General features: G+C 48.0%; 2 protein-coding genes across 3 annotated transcripts in view; one reads left to right on the plus strand and one right to left on the minus strand.

Moving 5' to 3' along the window:
• Positions 1–3,617: 3,617 nt before the first annotated feature.
• The window catches only part of LOC120949024 (ATP synthase lipid-binding protein, mitochondrial), a 60,518-nt gene continuing 43,456 nt past the window's right edge, over positions 3,618–20,679 (plus strand). Inside the window, exon 1 of the mRNA XM_049610674.1 lies at positions 3,618–3,633. The gene's annotated coding sequence lies outside the window, so the exon portion shown is untranslated. The remainder of the gene's footprint in view (positions 3,634–20,679) is intronic.
• LOC120953338 (uncharacterized) overlaps positions 9,270–20,679 on the minus strand; it is a 32,769-nt gene continuing 21,359 nt past the window's right edge. For both annotated transcript variants that reach the window (XM_040373174.2, XM_040373181.2), the window contains exons 4-6: positions 17,077–17,796; positions 10,276–10,414; positions 9,270–9,680 (exon numbers count right to left, since the gene is read on the minus strand). In XM_040373174.2, the coding sequence (XP_040229108.2) occupies positions 9,475–9,680; positions 10,276–10,414; positions 17,077–17,796 (1,065 nt within the window). In that variant the 3' untranslated portion in view covers positions 9,270–9,474. The remainder of the gene's footprint in view (positions 9,681–10,275; positions 10,415–17,076; positions 17,797–20,679) is intronic.

Here is a 20,679-nt window from a genome sequence, read left to right on the forward strand (position 1 = left end):
TTCCAATCAGACTAATCTCTCGCCAGCTCAAGCGCATGCGGCCGCTCCAGGTCGGTCCGGCAGGTCCTGAACCATCAACATCTACCAAATTAATCTTTCCTTCACTTCACTTCACACACACACGCACACCTTTTATCTGAGAGGAAGGTTTGTTGGTGAAACCGCGCGATAATAGCTTCCCTTCCGTTTGGCTGCTTAGACAGGTGAACCTCACACTTTTCGATAATATACGCATTCGACGGCCGCTGTTTTGCTGCTTTTTTTTTGGTTTCGTTTCTCCCCGTCGCTGCCGAGACTGCAATGGTAAAACATTAGTTTGCGGTGTTGCCGCAGGGCCTGGGCTGGGCAGGCAAGGCTGAACAGCGAAACACACTACGATGGTCCGCGCCCGTACGCCCGGCTCCATTAATCAGGCGGCAGCCACTTCATCACGAAGTGCCGACGCGTACGCGTATCCCTCCGCCGGACGGAGTCGAATTTTCGGTTTGAACCACCTGCCCCTGGGCGAGGCGAGAGGAATCTCCAGACTGATGGGTCCAGAGATAGATTGGGCTGGATTATGGGGCAAGGTTATTGACTTGCCCGGTGGAGTGGGTCGCTTTTTTGTGTCGCTCCCCCATTCGCTTCCGGTGTGGTTGAGCAGAAAACTGGGCAGCACAGCACACAAAGCATTAGGAAGTTGCACCAACAAGTACATCGCAGGAACATTGATACGGAACTATACTACTGGGCAATGGTTTGCTATGCGGTTAGCCTACCTTTCAGGCACCTGGCTCACAAAAAAGCGCCCCAAAAGATAGGCAATGTGGAGCAGTGCTATATTTATTTTTTTTTTACTTCTACTCAAGCTAGTAATTGGAGTACGTTGCTTTTCAGAAGTAACAAACTCCCTATCATATAACTGTTCAACTTTGCCAAAGTTCGATGCGGGTCGACAACACGAACAAATCATGCAAACAAATTAAAAACTAAAAGGAAACACTAAAACACGAATGCTCTGCTGTACAGCGTGCATAGCATTCGGGCGAATTAATTACAACAGCGCCCAACGCTATGCAATCTGTATCACGAGCAGTAATAGGAGAAGGTGGAGCAAAATGGCACTGCTATGGATGTTGCTGTGTATCCGATTGGGTAATCCACTTAACGGTAATATTTTGATGGCAATCGATACTTCAAATCTTATTCCTGGAACAATTATCAAGGTAAATGTATAAAACCCATAAAGTTAGTTCACAGTCGTGCTGTGGATCAAAATGGGTGACACGAGCTATCAAAACACATCCAAACAAAGGGACAAAACTGTAGGCTTTGATTTAAGCTGTTGCATTTTGGTAGCATGGCGACAGTGGTATCGATTATTAATGTTTTGGAGCTTTTCTACCTGTTGCACTGATTTTATTCATTATTGTTGCGTTTTATGTACAGTCTTTTCCCGAGTTACGTAAATACTAAAATCGATAAAAAAAATTGCTAATATTTTTAAAATTGTTAGAATAAATTAAATAAAACACATGTAGTCAATCATTTTTCCGCGACCTGATTGAGACATAAGCGTTAAAATTTTACATTTTTTACGAAAACTTTTTTTCGAGACGATTAAAATTACATAATTTTGTGCTATCATTTTCTTTCTTGGTTTATTAATTTATCTTAGGTTATAAAGTGTTCATGGTGAGCATCAAACATTGTACTTGATGTTTTCTAACCGTCGTCAGTCAGTTGAAGCGGTGTTAATTTGTCAATAATGCAGGTTACCAGTTCGCCCCATCAATCCATTTTACGCTGCATTCCTCTATTCGCTCCTCTTTAATTGTAAACCCAAGCATCTTCGCCCCGTCAATCATACTGTTACTGTGCTGTTGCATTCTCAACTTGATTATCCTCATCATTCGTTGAATCAGAAAATGATGCTCCGTTTGAATAACAGCTTTTGAGAATTTTAAAATAATTCGTATCAGTCTGCGATGGTGCCTATTATTAGATTTTGTTTCAATTCTCAAACATAGCAGAACCAATTGAACCGATGCAAAAAATTCCAGAGACATTTAACATAGTCACTAACGCGAGATATTAGTTGAAAGTGAAATAAATCGCATCCGCAAATCGCACGATTCATTTGGCAAACATTTGACTGTACAGCCTAACCATACAAAACTAGTGTGAAGTGCACGTACCAAGTTGGTCTAGCTGTGATGCAATCCGCATCAGCATTCATTCTTGCACAGGGTACAAGGCAAACGGTGCTGCTATGCATTTGCCTCATCCATAGCAATGCGAATGGTACATTTACTTCAGTGCTTCATTTACAACAGTGTGCTACACTGTTTGCATACCTTCCAGGGGATCACAGCTCTCCCGAAACGCCCTAATGTATACAATCTACAATAAAAGTGTACAACCCCCCCTCATAATCGATCTCCTTTATGTGTGTGTGTGTGCGTGTGTGTGTGTGTGTGTGGGGCACAGCCTGCTGGCACCGTCGCTCCGTTTCCGGCCGCAAGACCGCAATGAATTATAATTGCAGCCTGCTGCCGCTGACAACCTGCCTGACACTTGTACCTACCATGTACCGCTGACGCGCGCACTTGTCACAAACAACTACGGTGTGTGCGGTGCACACAAACGCACTCGCAACCTCATCCCAAACATACACACACACAGATAGAACATTCGCCCATCAGCACCAGCTGGCTGGTATTTCGGGTTTGTTCTGGTTTTTGTGTATTCCATTTTTTCTGTTGGTGTTTTCCCTCTGCTTGGGAAACGCTTACCTACATCCTGCCCGATTAGCACCCAATCGAACGCCCCCCCCCCACCCCCGAACCGGAAGTTGTTACACACGCTCGGGGTCCGGGATGTAGGCCTGGCGGAGTGGCGGAAACCATCGATACCGAATCCTTCACCCGGGCAAAGCAAAGCGACAAAGGGCCGGGCTGGCTGTGCAAGCAATGGACCAAAAAACCCTCCAGTAAATGGTGCGTGCAGCGGCCGGAAACGCAGCACGCACCTTTAACGTGTATCTGTGTGCACTGCCCATGTGTGCGTGTGTGTGTGTGTGTGTGGATGGGTCAAAGCGAAAGCGAGCAGATGCCTCCTCCGAAGATGCTGATGAATATTCCAACCCGACCCGACGTGTGCCATGAACCACCGGCCCGACCCGAGATGAGCCGTCAGGTTGGGCCAGTCCGTTCGGCTGAAGTCTGGCGGCTTGAGTAGGGTCGTCGCAAAGTCATTGTTTGCTGCTCGGGATGGGGGGGATGGGAAGCTTTCAAACCGAAACCGACTGAAGAGCTTAGTGTGGCGACCGTGCTGAGTGTGTGTGCGATCTTGTAGCGAAAGGCAGCAGCAACCGTCCGCTCCCAGCGAGCCCACACCGCCAGAAGACTCCCTCCCCGGCCAGCGAAAGCAAAGCGAACCTTCCGAAAATGGTCCGGCGGTGTAGATCTTCGGCTGGAAAACCAATTTCGAGGATTAGTATCAGCATGCTCTGAATTGGAAATTTATCTCTCTGTCTCTCTCGTCCAAAAAAGGATCCCCCCCCCCCCACACACACACACACATTCACACGTATGCCCTTCGCCCGCTGTCCGCGCTCACCATTCCCTCAGCAGACTTTTCACGGGTTTTGAAGTCCTTTTCCCCCCACTTTTTGGGCAAGGAAAACGCAAAAAGAATAGAGAACGGCCACTCCATCCTCTGCACTTTGCACAAGAGGAGGGGACTTTGCATACATTCTTCGCAGCAATTTGCACCATCTCGGGCGCACTTCCTCCTCCCACTGTGTAAAAAGCCACATTCCTTCCCGGCGCCACGGGCAAACTTGCAACAAAACTTTCTGCTGCTGCTGCCCCTTCCCAAACCTTTCCCAGCTTCGCAACAAACATCAAACTAGCAGGCGTTGATATTCTTTTTTTTTTAAATGTCACCCCGTAAATTTGATTTAGAAAGTTTTTACCCCAAAACGACACACACACACACACACGCGGAGGGGTCGTGTGAGTATCCGGGGAAGGCGTCTCGGTGACAGTTACTTCTCGGAATCTCAATGACAATGGGACTTTTTCTGGGAAAAAGTTAACAGCTCCTCTTGCTTGTGTGTGTGTGCGCAACAGGCGGTAGAAAACTCCTGCATGATCTAGCTAGAAATGGATACTTCATCACACACACACACACACACAAGGGAACCGTCAACTTTCGGCGATCCCAACACGTGCTCCCAAGGAATGTGTCGCTTCGTTTCGGTTCTTTAAGTCACGCGCTGCATGCCTTTTTCGCTTTGTGGATGAGGGAGGGGGGGGGGGGAGGGCATTGAGGACATTACTACGGCCGTAGGAAGCGCGGGGAAATCTGTCAGTCTGTCCGCGAAGTGAAGTCATTCCGCAGCAGCCCCTTGGTGCGGGCCGCGGTCAGGTCACGGACACTCATCCGAGGGTGATGGATTGGAATGGACCGATGACATTTGCTTGCGGAATGGAATATATTTCCATTTTATTCTTTTTTTCCTGGTTAACTCTCTTCCTCGGGAGGGACGGGGGTACATTAATTCACCGTTCGCGTCAAATCACGGTCCTGGCGGCGTTGAGCGTATCGTTACAGGTTGCAGGTTTGCGTACCATCTGCCCGACGACTATCCGTCTTCCGGCGAAGGACCTGCCGGAGTACCCGGCCGAGCTGGGGCTCGTATCGATGGTACGGTTGATCAAACAGCCACACGCACACACACACACACACACACACGGAGAAAAACAGAAGCTTTTCCGTAAAGGAAAAAGGGATCGCCCCGAGGCAGAAGATATTCGATTCCAGCGCGCGCCAACTGGCCAACAGAACGCAATAAGGTTCCAGCCCCCGCCCCCCGTTGCCGGTTTCCGCCCCGAGTGTTTTTTTTTTTTTCTCCGCAGAGATCTCCTGCCGTTCGCCGTCCCCCCCCCCCCCTTGTCCCCCTCTCTCTCAACTACGTTTCAGTGTGAACGAATTTCATTGATTTCGATATTGCCGGATGTCCTTTTGCTGTCATCGGAATTCGTTTCCGTCCGAGTACGCTTTGACTCCGGACCAAACCAGAGCAACCAAACAAAAAACAAAAAAGGCACAACGAAACGAAGCTTGACAGGCAGGATGACTGTGCGAATGTCCTTTTGGCATATTTCTTCTTCCGGAGTCACTCGTTTGCTCCCCCCCCCCCCCCTCTGGACTCCCTTTTAGGAGCGTTCAAATGCACTTTTCACGTTCCTGCGCGAGGGAATTCTTTCTTCGGTTCCTTCGGAACTGCAAGAAAGCGGGCAAGAAAAACATTTTAAAACACACACACACACACAAACGTAACGTGAGCCCGGAATGCAAACGAGATTAAACAGCAGAATCTGTGCGTGTGTATGTGTGTGTGTGTTTGTGTACCACCCACTTACCGTCCTTTCCGTCCGCTGCTGCCGTTCTTTCATTCTTGGGAAGCAAATAAAAAACGCACTTTGTTTTTTTTTCTTCTCTTCCTTTTGTAGAAAACATAATATAGCCTTATCCATGGCACGATTTTATTTGCACGTTTCGGTTTCCGATTTTTGCCTCACTACACTCACACGCTCACATGCACATGCGTGTGTCTGCCACTGGAATCGGGGAAATCGGGCAACTCTTCTAAATATGTCAGTGTGCGTGTGCTTTTCTTTCTGATAATTTTTACATGTAAATTCTTAACCTTGATTAGTACACTTAATTGCTAGCCATTTCCTCTCTGCCTTTGCCATTTCTTCTTGTGCGTCCTCTTAGTGCACTTCTCCTTTCCCTAGCTACCGAGCTTCCTTTGGAATTCGGTCAGGTTTTTTTATTTCGTTTCATTTATTTAGTTTTTTTTGTTTATTATTAATACTACTATTCCACACGTCCACTTACCCACCAAAATCTATCCCCCCACTCTCCCCCCCCCCCCCTCCCCCCACAAGCCACAGTGAGTGGCACACTGCAACCGTTTAACAACCTGCTAGTACACGGCAGCCCAACAGTTGTCCAATTTTACATCACCATTTTTTTTTCCTATTGCGCCTAGCCAGGCAGGCAAGGCTTTGTGCGCGCCGCCCCCCCCCCCCCCCCTGAAAGCTATGCAATGTGTGGTGCAAATCGTGTTTACCTTCTACTGGAGCGCCGGTTTTCTTCCCTAGCGCACGTTTTTTGGACCGGTAGCCGCGGCAGATCGCGGACGCACGGCGAGCGAACAACGAAACTCAACAAAGACCCATAAACTTCGGAAGAAGCGAACCAAGGTGTATGTGTGCCACTCACTGTAACTGCTGCTGCTGCTGCCACGCTGCTTCGTTGCTGTATTGTTCGGTTGTGTATGTCTTTTTTTTAAATAGTTTTTCTTCATTTGCTCGCCAGAAATCACGGGCAGGGAGTAAAAGCGCCTTTTTTTATGCAATACTGCAGCATCACACCATTCCCATTTCCCTACAACGCCTGGCTGCTGCGAAGGGCGTACTCGAGAAGGCGTGCCGGGAAGCGAGAAAAAGAGCGGGCAGGAAAGAGAGAGAGAGAGACAGAGAGAAAGATGGTTGCATTTGCTAACATTATTTAAATTCACATACATGTGGCCGCACCATTCTCCATTCCCCAAACGCTGTGGAGCGTGGCTAGGTGCCACCATCTACCATGCGGACGTGCGTTACCCCCCCTCCTCTTCACGTACGCATCCACCCACACACGCACACACTCAAACCCCCCCTCCAAAAGGCCCAAGGGATGCAAGGGCGGGCACGGGAATGGGAATTTAATTTATGCTTCTTCGCAGCCCGGGCGCTCGCTGCTTGCTGCCCGTTTTATCGCTCGATTTAATATTTCCCAAACCCTCCCCCACGGGCCTGGGTGCTCCTCCGCAAGAGGGAAATAGGGCAATAGCACAGGGAGAGGTTTTTACTGGAAATTGCTGGCAGGATGCTGCGAACTAATTGCTTGGGGGAGCCCGGTGGGCCGGGGCCAGCAGGGCCCGAAACGTCGAACATGAATCACACAGCCAGCCAGCCGATAACGAGAAGATACAAACACTAAATAATGCGACCGGAGAGACGGCGTGAGACCCCTTAGCTGGTGGCGTCTTTCGTTGCGTGCGGGCTACAGCTGCGATTAGAGATCGTGTGAGCAGGAACTGTTACGCTCCCATGGGTTTGGAGCGTTTTTCTGCGTGCACAAATATGTAAACAAGCAACAGTTTTGTTAAGCAAGGGCAATACTATGTTTAAACGAATAAAGGGGCCCTTCACGATTCTAGTTAGTTTTTTGTATGGAGTTTGACAGTTGGAGGCTGAAATCATGTAAACACTCCATACAAAACCACACAAAAAACTAGCCTGCAATTTGCAGTCTAGATTATTCTAGCCTCAAAGCTAGAATTAGATTCGAGTACCTGCTCGAAAAATGGCAAAACAAGGTGGTGTTTACGTTTATCCCAAGGTGCATTAAAGAGATCACGTGGTGGAATCTAGAATCAAAGTGTATGTTGTCCAGGTGGTCTCATAGTATGTTTTTTTAAACCAAATTTGAATATCATTTTTTGACAAGATGGGTGAGAACTTTTGTTCAAACAAGCTTTCTGGATGCTTGACGAATACACAAAACACTCTTGAAATCTTCATTCAGAAGCTGAAGCGATAAAAATCAGCATTCTAAATTCATACACCTTGGGATAAGCCCACCTGTATATTGTACTCACTTAGATAGCTGCTCGAAAACTGCAAACAATGCAAATAGCTGACAGGCTGAAATTTAAGCACAGGAACTTAAAACATACAGGAGACCCCCAAGACACGACTGTAATTGGGACCTAAAACGAGTTCCAAAGCAAGGTTCATGTCGTATGTCTCGTCTTTCAATACATCGTATATAACCGAAGTAGAAGAGTCAAAATCAATAATGTCGTGTAGTTTAACTAAAACAATTCTCAAAAATGCATTCAATTCATTAAGAAAACCGTTAGCACTATATCCATATTCAAGTACGTGTAGTTAGGGAATCTTCTTGAAGATACAGCCAACGGTTATCAGCGAGAAATTAGATTTAAAAAAACCCTACCGATGGGAGGTTTTACGATTCTGGTCAACATTTTCATATGAACTGTTTGACACTTGGCGACAGAAATCATGTCGTATCACACGTCATACAAAATCATGCGCCAAACTCAGATTTTAAGCCTAGATTATTTCAGCAAAAAAAAAGTAAACAAATGCCGATTTGTGGCAAGCTCGACCAGGTTTTTTGGTGTACAAAAGGCTGAAACATGTTGGAATTGATGTTTTTAAATGATTTAAAAGTATTATAACTCATTTCTGAAACAGAAACGGAGAAAACAAAACCATTTTTGGAATGCATCCTCGTTTGTACACAAATGCTGAAATCCAATATGGCGGAATGTTATTGTCGAATGGATATAACTCGGATGATGAGTATTGTTAAACTGACAGGCTGAAATTTCAGGTCTCTGGCTTAAAATGTAAAAGGTCCCCATTTCATCTAAATAACAACTGTGAACTGTCAAAGTCAAACTGTCAAATGAATGGTCTGCTCAAAGTGGGTTCATTATACAGGTGGGCTTATCCCGAACAATTTGACAGCCGTGCTGTAGAAAAATGAAAACGAAATGACAGGAGGGGATTCGATCATTTTTTGATGTATGCGTGTGAATTCCAATGGCTGTTTTGGTTGATGTGTCGTAGTGTAGGTGAAAAACTACGTATCACAATCGAATCCCCTCCTGTCATTCGTTCGTCCAATATGGCCTTCCCGCCAAACCTATAAGCCCACCTAGTCCCTATACCCACTTTGGGTCTGCTGCATTTTGCTGTGTAAAGAAGAGAATTAACCCTATCGCCTACGTCTGTTTCGCCAGTCGCCTAAAAATCGTCATTAATTACAGCAATATGTTTTAGTTTTCGTGCGTAGGAAGAATTTTGAACATGAAAAATGACTAACAAAGCAAAACAAAACCTAACAAAACTCACACGACCTCTAATCGCAGCTTCACCTGCGTACGAGCGGACCGTAGCCGGTGCCCTTTATTTTGCAGTGTTTCAGTCATGCGTTTACACACCCGGATGCATGTCCAATCTATTGCCACCGTTTCCAATCTATTGAGCCGAACAAGTTTTCTCGCATAGTTTTGGGGTGGTGGGTGGAGGAGGCAGGCAGTGTAACACGTTCCTTAACAATTATACGCAGCGTCGGAGCACTGTTGCACACACGCGCGCGCACAAAAAGCACCTACCCAAACGGAGGGAGGGCGGGGGGGAGGGAGTAAAGGGGGGGTAGGGGCGGGGTTTGGTTGTTGGGCGAATAAATTCGTTTCAGCATTCGTTGGCAAACTTTGAAATGTTTCGGGCGGGTTTGCTGGGTGTTTCTCCTGTGATTTCTCCAGGCTCCGGCGTCCGGCAATGGGTGGAGAGCTGAAAGCGTTACCGTTAGCGGCGGGGGTGGAAGGGGCCGAACGGCCTAGAAGAGCCACCACCGCAAGCTAAGCCAGCCCACGCCCAGCAGCACGTACGAGACGAGGGCCGGCTGGCCCGTGTCAACAATCGCCTTCCCGCCGCCGTGCACCGTCCGCGGGTGAGCCGCCCAACCGCCGATGGTACCGGCCAGGCGCGCCAGCTGCCCCGGCAGGTACGCCAGCACCGATCGGGGCGATCCGGACGATGAAGCTGCGAACGAGGGTAAGGACAGAGATAGAGAAAGCGAGTACATTTGGTTAGTGCATTGCTTGTAAGAAACTGATACCGTAAGAGGTAAAGGTTTGCAAAGAGTTTCGGCAAGCGGTCGCTGCCTGCAAGGGCAGGCTCGATGCTAATGAGATAAACGGTGAGGCGCATTGATTAGGCGCACCGAACGTCCAGGAGTACGACCAGGTACGGACGGGCATTCTGCAATTCCAACCTGCCTAACGAGGGCCTGAAAATCCCATCCAAAGCCATCCCAACCGGCTGATGGACGCTGGGCAAACAGGAGGCTTTGCGCCCGAATGGTAGGCATACCGCCGCACACGGACACTAGACGACGCACTGCCGTACCGTCCGTCGCTGTTTTAGCCGGCAGTGTTTGTGGTTGCTGCTGCTGCCGCTGCTCGCCGGCAGCAGGTGGGAATCCCGTCAGCTGAGCCGCAGCATCCAGCATAACCGCTCGCAAGACACGCTCACATGCACGAACGGCTTGATTACAAGGGCAGCAACAGTAACAATGATAATAATAACAAAGCCCTGGATGATGGATGGATGGGGAACCAGCGCCTCCGCCCCTTACCTTCGTCCTTGTCGCTCATGAAGGAAAAGTGTACGCCATTATCGCTGTTCGAGAGCACGCGCACCTGGGGATAGTTTTCGTCCGCCGTCGCCACCGTCGACTGCCGGTACAGGTCGAAGATGTGCGCTGCACACTCCACCTGGAAGAAAGACAGAGCGCAATGGAAACAGTTTAAACAGTGCACAGCCTGGAGAACGGGTGATGGTGGTGTTGGTGGTGGCGCCTTCACCCTTGAGTGCCTGAGCCACAGCTGCTTTGGTGGAGAGTGCTTGTGGTACACTGGAGCATCGGACCACCAATTATCGACAGATATCGGTGGCGATGCTGCTGCGGTGCGCCAAACCACCGGAAGGCGTGATTAGCAATCCATCAAATCAATAATGTACCGGCCTGCCGACCCGACCCCAGGGCTGGAGGTGTCATAAACGGATGAAGCTTCGCCCCGGAAGATAATATGCCGGCGTCCTTGCCGGCAAGGTATCGTGCATCAACCAGTGGCGCTTGTGTGGTATAATTACACTCATTAAGCATACAGAAAGCGCAGGTTGCATGGAGCTGCTCAGCCATATTCCCGAGGAACTTCACTCTCACGCCCGGTAATCGGCTCTCAATAGAACTCAAGAGGCAATTGAGCTGCTGTTGAGATTTTGAATAAGGAAATGTTGCGTTTCGCTGGATACTACACACTAAAGAGCGAACAATGTAAATTTATTTAAATTAAACATTTTCTTATTCTTCTTTTAAATGAAACTTATATCTCCGTCAAACGATTTATTAACTCAAGCATCTTGTAAAATGGTTTGGAGTGTGAGGAAACACTCTTCACACTCTTTTTTTTGTCAGTTAAATCGTAAAATAGTAAACCCACCTAATAAAGCCACCTTTTTGCATAAAAATTGCATACATTTAGGCGCTTGCGCTTTAATACTGTTCTCCAAGGAGCGTTTGAGCGTTACAAATACTTGCGGCCAATGCGTTTCATACGTCTTTATTGCAATGTGTGCAGCGGGTGTTCCAACTGTACCCAGCGCCAGATGTGGCAGCAAAAATTTAAATGGCTCCGCGCATTTGCATTCGTTTCCTTTGGCACGGCAGTACCATTCGATAGTGTACCATTCGCGCGCCTAGATGTAATAAATTCAAGCCCTCAAAATCCCGCTGTCCCGCTTTTCATCATTGACAGCAAATCGAACGGCTAACCTTCATCGATTGCTACGGAAAGGCTCGCGTTCGCCAAACTCGCTTGCCCCTTTTTTCGTTCGATATCTTGTCGCGGAAGCGGACAAAAATGGAACTACAAACGATGGGGAGGGTGCAAGGGGTCAGATTAGAGCAGAATAACAGTGGGGGGAGGGGGGGGGGGTAGGGGGAAAACATCAACATCGCAACCGAACCGGGTGCGGAACTTTTGACCGAAGAGTTCAAGCGACCGTGGCTGGAAGTGTGTCTGTAAGCGTGTGCCGAATGAAACTGACAGGGCTCGCGGGCTCGTCATCTGCGATACAATTGACAGTAATTTCCGGCAGTGGCTCTGTCGGAGAGCGCACCGCAGCTGCACAACGGTGGAAAAATTCAAATCTCACCACCTCCTCTCCCCCCCTCCCCCCTCCCCTGTTCGTACGCGAGCCAGCCAACGGTTGCTGTTCGCGGCGGTTTTGTATCCAACTGTCGGGGGCGGGCGGGAAGGTGCTTCCGTCCGGCGGGCATTATTATCAAAACGTCACTTGTCACTTTTCCCGAAGTACAGCGTTTTCGATTTTTAAACTCTTTTTTTGCCCTTCTCCTCGCTCTCTCTCTCTCTCTGTCTCTCTCTCTCTCTCTCTCTCTCTGTCTCTGTCTCTTTCATACTCTATTTCTGTCTAACTCGGCATGCTCTGTTGCATTTTTTCGGTTGGAGCTGCCGCTGAACTTTCTTCCGTGCAATGCGGCGTGCATACGAGTCGGGCGCGCGAACCGAGTGCGGAAAAAAGCTTTTCCATGTTCTCGACACCCCAAGTCCTCGGTTCCAATAACAGCTCAAACCCGCGCATTGTGTGTGTGTGTGTGTGTGTGTGTGTGTGTGTGTGAAAACCGAATCGATCAAAATATGTGACCTACAACATACCACTCCTTGCCCCATGCCTTGCCACATCCTGCCGCCCGACCGGTAACCGCACACAATTTGCGCCTGCGGGCCCACCCCCCTCCCCCCCCCCCCCTCTGCAGCGCTACCGAACCGCCTGTTCATTCGCCGGACTTGTTGATGGAAGAATCGTTCCTGCTGAACGTCCGCCCGTCTCTACTTCAACCCTTCCCCGCCTCCATCAAGTTTCGCCGCACCATTCAGCCGCAGGTTGCAACAGAAAACGATGCAGCTATGCTTTGACATGCTTGTTTTGCGCTCTCCGCATCCCGGATCTCCGCCCATACCTTCACGCTCACGAAGCGTGCACCTGCATAAAGCCATGCAGCTCCCGTCGACGCCGCGCCCAACATCGCCAACCTTCATTTATTGTTATTTTTACGTGGCCTGTTCTTTCCTGTTTCTTTTTTTTTTGGTTTCGACTCTTCCCTCGCAACCCTTAACAACGTTCTGTGCACTAGCTTTGTTTACTAGTCACCAGCACAACCCCCCCCCCCTCCCCCCTTGGGGCAGCATGGATGTGCGCATGAAGCTTAGACCACGCGAAAGCAAATCCACCACACACACACACACATACAGCAATGCTGCATCCCTTAGGGATAGGAACCTTTTGGTTTTGCTGCTACGGCACACTCAATCGACGGGATTCGCAAATCGAACAAAAATCGAAACAATTCTGATTGATGCGGCTCCACCGAACGGGGACGGCATTCCATGCCCCCGAAAGGTAGGCTGAGTGCAGCGCACACACGAGCAGCCGACTGCTGGCCACGGATCGGTTGCGCGGGCCAACGGGGGGAAACGCATTTTGCTGAATGATTTTCAAATAAAATTCCAATAATTCATTTCCTGTTGATCAACCGCACGGAGAAGTACAAAAAAAACAACACACACACAATTCCACTCTTGTGGAAAACATTTTCTTTTCTCGTTTTGTTTCGTTTCAGCGGTTTTTTCAACTCCACCATTCAATCCCGTTTTTCTCTTCACCATTATTTGCACGGTACGGGCAGTGGGTTAAAGGGGGGGAGGAGGGATAGCAACCTTCCTCTCGTTCACACCAACCTTAACCTTGCCCTTCCTCACTCGATTCCCCTCCCCACCCTCCACCACCCCCCTGGGGACTAGGATAAAAAAGCAAACAGTAGGGGAACAGTTTTGTGAAAATGTTTGCAACTCGCTTCGCTGCACATTTATAGAAATAAATTTTCACTCCTCGAACCGCTTTTCTTCCCTCCTCCTCCTCCTTCTCCTCCCCCTCCCTCATCTTCGACCGGATCAACGCAAGGCAATCGGCAAAGCCGCAACAAAAGGCAGCAAAATCAGGCATAAATGGGGAGCAAAATGTGGCACCGGCCCAGGGAAAAACTAGCCCCAAAAACCGAACCCCAAGCCCGAGCTTAGACACACACACACACACACACACACACACAGGTGGGTTGGCCTGGGGAGTGGTAGGGGGGGGGGGAATGATTTTTGTTCAGCTCTTTCCTTTCCGTTCTGCCACCATCAACGGTTTTCCTTTTCCTGTTTTTCCTTTTTTTTTCACGCACACCGCACTTCCCACTTTCTTCTAGTTTCAAAATTTCATTTCCCGCCCGCGTTGTTTGGTGCCGCTTTTCCAATCAAAGAAAACATGCTGCTACCGGAGCGGAAAGCGGCGGGCAAAGGGCGGCGATGGGAGGGGGGAGAGTTGGGGAGGGGGGGGGGGGTACTGGCGCTTTCGGCTCATAAATCATTCATGCGTCCGATGTTGCTTGAGTGCGCTTATTCTTCTTCGCTTTGCGCGCCACCGCCGTGCACCATGCGCCGCCAGCAACTGGCAAAACATTTTCTCCACTTTCCCGGTTCCGGTTGTTTCGACGTGTTGTTTGTTTCTTTAGTCTTTTTTTCTCCTCTTTCTCTCTGTTTCTCTCTCTCTCTCTCTCTCTCTCTCTCGCTTGCTCCCTTTTTTGGTGCTGTTTTTGTTGCGATTTAATTTACTTTTAGAGCTAGTGTGCTATACTGTTTTTATTTTCCGCTTGTCCCGTATTATTGCACCGCACTACTGCGTGCATGAGTGTGCGCGCACGTACACCGAACTCACGGAGACGTTCATTGGCCAGATGACAGGTTTTTCTTTTTGGTAAAAAAATAAATAAACGAAACTACGAGATAACTAAGCTGTCACCAGACGCGCTCGTAATGAGATAACTTTGACACTTCAATTGCATAGCTGTAGGCGCTTTTGCAGCGCTATCGAAACGCAAATATTCGCAGCAATGTGTTACTGGCCTGTGTGTTGGTTGTTTTTTTTTTACGAATGCTATAAACAAAAAGAGAACAGTTCTTTTCATTGGCACTGGACAGCAATCGATGACTTGATCAACATAATTTTTCAGTAAAGAAACGTTGTGGTTTTACTTTTCTTCTCTCCACTCAACTGGTTGAGTGTTTTCAAATATTGAAAACGAAAAAACGACCTTTATTAGGATATTGCATACCTTTAGGCGCATGGCAACGTTAACTGTGATACATTAGCGTATACTGCATACCGTAAGGCGTTCGGCAGTGTGAGCGATTGTGCAATGAAAGCAATTACGCTGCTCACACTGTACTTCTGGTGCAAATTAAATGAAAAAAAAACAGACCATCCCTTCAGGCACAAGACACATCCTTTTTTTGCACAAACGGAACCGGAATGTCTGTTTCCAGTCTCTGTCTAGGCTCGTTCGCCCCAAAAAAAAAAAACAAAAACCAGCTCGCACTCGTGCGAATCGTGCGTCACGCCATCGCCTGCCTGTAGCCTTGTCAGCGGCTTGTTAGTTTATTCACCGCATCGCACCCTAACCCCTCCCTAGGTCAACCCCGAGCACGGCGAAACCGATGCGTTTGGCACGAGCTTTTCGCCCGTACCGGGCCGGGGCGGGTGCGAATGTCATCTACCGTTGGCGCTCTGGCACCGCGAAATCACGAACGTGCTAAACATGATAATTTCTGGCAGGGCGCAGTCAGCAGGCCCACAAAACCGGCAGCACCGGCAGACAAGACAACCGAACGCCCATGAGCGATAAAACTCCACACTCCAAAGCCAGCAGAGGGAAGCAACCGAAAGGAAAGTTAGCGATGAAATTAATGCATTTAATTTTCGGATAACAAGACATCAATCAGCCAACGAGCACGGAAAAAAAGTGTTCGTTGGGTGGGTGGGTGGGTGGGGGGGGCTTGCCGAGGAGGGGGAAGGCATGTGGGTGGAGCTCGGTGGTCTTAATCGTGCCAGCGAGCTGGTACGCGACGAGCATACTGGCCCACCGATGCCAGTGAAGCAGTAAATAAAGCATTCCCTTTAATCAAGGAAATATCTCCGCCTGGAGTACAGTTTGCGAGGAAAACGGAGCGGTGTGGAGGGGTAATGAGGGGGGTGGGGTGAAGTTTTTGCGCGAAGAATAATATTTAGTTTTTCGATGAAAAATATCCAATTAGTGAATGTGAAAACATCCAATTAGTCAGAAAGAAAGAAAGAGAAAGAAATAGAGAGAAAGAGAGAGAGAAGCAGAGGCAAAGAGAGAGAGAGACAGAAAGGGAGGACAAAAAAGAGCAAAAAAATAACAAAAAAGTACACGAAACGCGTAAATCGAACGCCTAAATTCATACCTTGCGCCTTACAGATGGCATACATTTTGGCGCTTCGCTTAAGATGAACGCTCCCTTTTTTTTCTTTCCTTCCGCTTGTTCCTCCACGCATCTTGTTTGTGTGCGTGTATATGTGCGTGTGTGTGTGTGTGGGTGGGTATCCTGGCTGGAAAGTTTTTCATCCATACATTCCGTTTGCTCCGCTCGGCTAATTCAAATTCAAACAGCAGCAGCCATTCGGTAGCAACAGCAGCAGCAGCCCAACAAATCGTTACGAAAATAAGGCTCCCCGGGGGGAGGGGGAAGCGGGAGAGGGTGGCAGAGAAGGAGGAAAAATATGTCGCCAGAAGGCTCCCCCCCACCACCTCCCCCCAAACACGGTACGGTTTTATGTGTTCGCATTTTCGCCACCGGCCACCGTGGACGAACGACGAAAATGTCGTTCGTCGTCGGCACTGGTGCAGGCGGCTACTGTCTTTGCATTGCTGATGAGCCCCGGAGCTTGGTGACGCGCTGGTGATAGAGGTAGCAACACAGTGAGGGATGCCAGTGGGGTTTTACATCCCGCTGTGCGATGGCAAGCAGTGGGCGGAAGGGCATTATCAATTATTCAACCTGCTGCTGCTGCTGCTTAAAAAACTATTCCCATCAAACCTGCGCGATGTTTTGTACCGGCAACCTGTACCCGCCTCATATTTCTCACATTTCTCACGGCAGTGAGGGTGAATCAATTTCGCACGCAACCTCATCCAAACGGTCCAAGCTCCTGCCGCACGAAACTGTGTCCCCGCAAAAAAAGTCTGCGGGGCGCATCTACACTTCCGCTTCCGCAGCCGAGCAGGTTTGACGAGCTCGAGCAAAGTAAATAATGACGATCGCTAGAGCCGGAGACAGTAAAGAAAAACACAGTTCTTGGAAGAACTTGGAAGCAAGTTTGTGCGCCCGGAAGCAGCGCACGGAAGGCGACAGCAAAAAAATCAAACAGTGCACCATATTCCGGAGCAAGCATGCATTGGAGGAATGGGGGAATGCGGGGGAGGACAGAAAAGAGACGCTTCCGCCCTTACCTTCAGCTTGCCGTTGCGGAAGTGGCCATGCTCGAGCAGCAGCTTCAGCCGGGACACGGCCAGCTCGTAGCGACTGTTGCCGGCACCCTTCCGGTGCTCGCCGGATGTGCCGTTGCCCGCCGGCTCCTGGCTGCTGCTGCTGCTGCTGCTGCTGGTGGTAGTGGTGGTGATAGTAGTGGTGGTGCTGCTGCTGCTGCTACTACCACCATTGGTAGTGCCGATCGCTGGCCGTGGCCTTCCCGGCAGCACCTCCGCCAGGTCGTTTTCGCGCGACTCCCCATCGGTGGACGGTGGCACCGTCAGTGCTGGCAAGGAAGACTTGGCTGATTGTTTTTTCCTGCTACTGCTACTGCTGCTGCTACCGGAGCTGCTGGCGGTGGTGGGTCGGCCAGCGCTGCCGGGCTGCGTCCCGTACTCCAGCCGGGACGGGACCGGCAGCGGCTGGTGCAGCGGCAGATCGTTCACGAACCACTCGAGCTTCGGGGCGGGCAGCGACGGCCCCGACCGGCACTCGACCTCGAGGAACTCCTCCGCCCCGTAGAACGGCTTGATGTCCAGGATCTGGGGTGCGGTGGCCGGCAGGTCCACCACGTTCATCGTGCGCGTCGCTATCTTGGTGTGGAAGGACGGGGCCGCCTCGGTAATTTCGCAGCTGTACTTGCCGCTGCTCTGCGGCTCCACGTTCACCAGCACCAGGTGGCTAGCGTTCGACAGGTTGACCTGTGTGGCAAGCAAAAAAAAAACGAACGCGTCAGGGAGATATTTTACGAAACGGTCATTTAGTATGGTCGCTGGATGTTTTTTTTATGAAATTTGAAAATGTTCTACTTGCTCGTTAGTATTCAGAGATTGAATTGAGAATAAGTTCCTTTGGACAAACAGGAATGTTAATAAAATACAGTGGAACTCCAAATGAAAAAGATATGTGCAGTCTTAGTGCTGCAAAATGGCATGACCATCACGTGACGATCACCACCGAAAACAATGAACATATATGATACTCAATGAAAGTACGTCATGACATGGCGAACGTGAGCTGAGCTTAAAGTGAACAGTGCTGTCAACTGTCGCTGTAACAGTCACCATCACTCATGACTGAAATGTTGTTTTGAGTCAGCTCACGTACACAACTGTGATGATCAGGGGTGAGACTCAAATAGTTGGTGGACCAATCACATGCTTGGTGACATTTTTTGCAGCACCCAACTCTTTGTCACTCACTTGGTCACTTGGTCATGATCCCCATGGCCCTATGATAATCTTAGACACCTACTTGGAGAGTAGTTCCAAACAGCAAAATGAGCAGATTGTCTCGCTCTGTCCGCTTTCATGGTCTGTTGGGTAGAATGATAAGGCATTGGAGTGAGAAAACATGCTCATTTTGACGCTTGAGACCACTCGCATCCTCCGCATTTCTCCCATGTCTATCGTGATGATCACCGACAGCAAATGTCACAACCAAGTCACTGACCAAGAGTTGGTTGCACACAATGTCACCAAGCATTTGATGGTCGCACCAATTGTTTGAGCCTCACCACTGATCATCACAGTAGAGCTCGTGACACTGACATGATTGACTATGTCAATGACATTTTTGAGAACTGAGCACAGTAAACAAAAATCATGACATAGTGACTAACCAAGCGTTGGCTGTTAAAATGTCACCAAGAATGTATTAGACATATCAACTGTTTGACCATCACCTCGGATTATCAGAATTGAGTACATGACGCTAACATAGGTTTTGTTTCAGTCAGAATTTTTTTCTGACATTGACAGTGACATTTTGTGGCACTGTGTGTAGTTTACTATTTCTTTGTCACTTTGTACTGATAAAAAACAAAAGTGGTAGATTGTTGTAGTCTTTTATATAATATTTATCAAAAATATCGTTTTATAGAACGATCTGTTTTGGTTCGTCTCTGGGAAGAGTTGGTTGTTCCGCTGTCAGGCATTTCTAGCTATTTTTTTTTGTAAATAAAGCATGTTTCACCATGATTGCATATTTATCGTGATCAATAAAAATTTCGATCCATTTATTGGCAGCATATCTACAACATACTTGCCCATATCTAATATCAAACTGCGCTCATCAAAGAGCTTCAGATTTTTTATTTGTCAATAGATGTGTTTGTGACGTCCCAGTCAAGTTTCACGTTAAAATATTCGTCCGGCTGGGAGATGCGTTTTATTTTGCGAGCTGCTACAAGTTTGTTGCTCGTTTTTCGCGCTGGTCATATTTGTTGTGCACAGAACTGGCAAAATATTTGTTTGCGCAACCAATTTTCTGCTTCTGCGGATTGTTGAGTATGGTACAGAAAGCCTTTGATGAATGCAGCAATGTCGAAAAATACAATATTTACAAGGTGTATTGTGAGCTCCAGTCCCAGGTCCTGGGAGACCATCAAAATGTGATCCATCACGAAAAACGAGAAACACACTTGCAGCTTGCAAACAAAATCGTATCTCCTATCCGGCTGAATATATTGACGTGAAATTTGACTGGAAAGTCAAAAATACAACTATTGATAACAAATAAAATTTAGATAACAAATATCACTTTAAATTTTGGATGAAGCTTCTCTAACTGACAGGAATTGGCTAGGGCAGGTAGATCGCGCAAACAACATTCGTCATTATACTACACACTGGTGCATCACACAATTCATCCCACGACACTTTTTCTCCGGGAAATAGTTCATATCGTGCAATATCAAGCGATGCTTAGTATCAAAGCATGCATTTACCTGTGCGAAGATCAAAATTAAAGAAATAATCAGTGTTTACCGATCTTAATCTCGACTTATCAGATCAGCTCTCAAACAATATATCTCAAACACGGATAATATAATGCTTGTTAAGCGAGATCTTATTCGATAAGATAGGTATTTGTTGAGCATTTAGATTCGCTCGCAATGCGAAAAGCTCGTTATAATGGGTACACATCTTGAGGGGCTCTACTGTAATCTAATGCTCTCAATGTGAAAGGATTTTTTTACTTCCATTGCATAAGTGGCGACATTCTTTAAGCAAGCATCGTTGTACATTTTTGCATCAAATTGCCATATTTCAGTAATGCAGATATGCCAATGAAGGTGACGTCTTTGGAGATTATTAACTGTGTGTACTCGGGAGCAGGCTGTGTTAGGTATTCCACAGTATTTCGACAAAATATCATCGAATTGCTTTGACAACCAGCGTTAGCAAGTCAGCTGTCAATATCTTTGGCACTCCTGCTTCTTGGCTACAGCTTAGCATACAAGCATGCCAAGCAGTGACAATTCGAGGTAAAATGTGAATTGAATTCAAACGCAAAATTCTCCGAAAACCTGTGATCTTCTTTTTTGTGAAGCTGGTTCGTAGGTACAAGCATTTTGGAGAAGAAAAAAGATGACGATGATGATAATCACCGCTCGCATCGTTCAACTCCATTGCACATTTAATTTGCTAAAAAAAGCAAATCACTCGGCTCAGAAATCTTCTAACTGAAAGCTATGTCATCCGAAACGGACCATTGTCAAGCTAAAGTCAACAGTGCTGCTGAAAGGGAGCCGGTGTGGTGGACTGTTTTGAATCATTTAAATGTCATAAAATAAAATAAAT

This window comes from Anopheles coluzzii, chromosome X, assembly GCF_943734685.1.
Source record: "Anopheles coluzzii chromosome X, AcolN3, whole genome shotgun sequence".
Lineage (NCBI taxonomy): Eukaryota > Metazoa > Arthropoda > Insecta > Diptera > Culicidae > Anopheles > Anopheles coluzzii.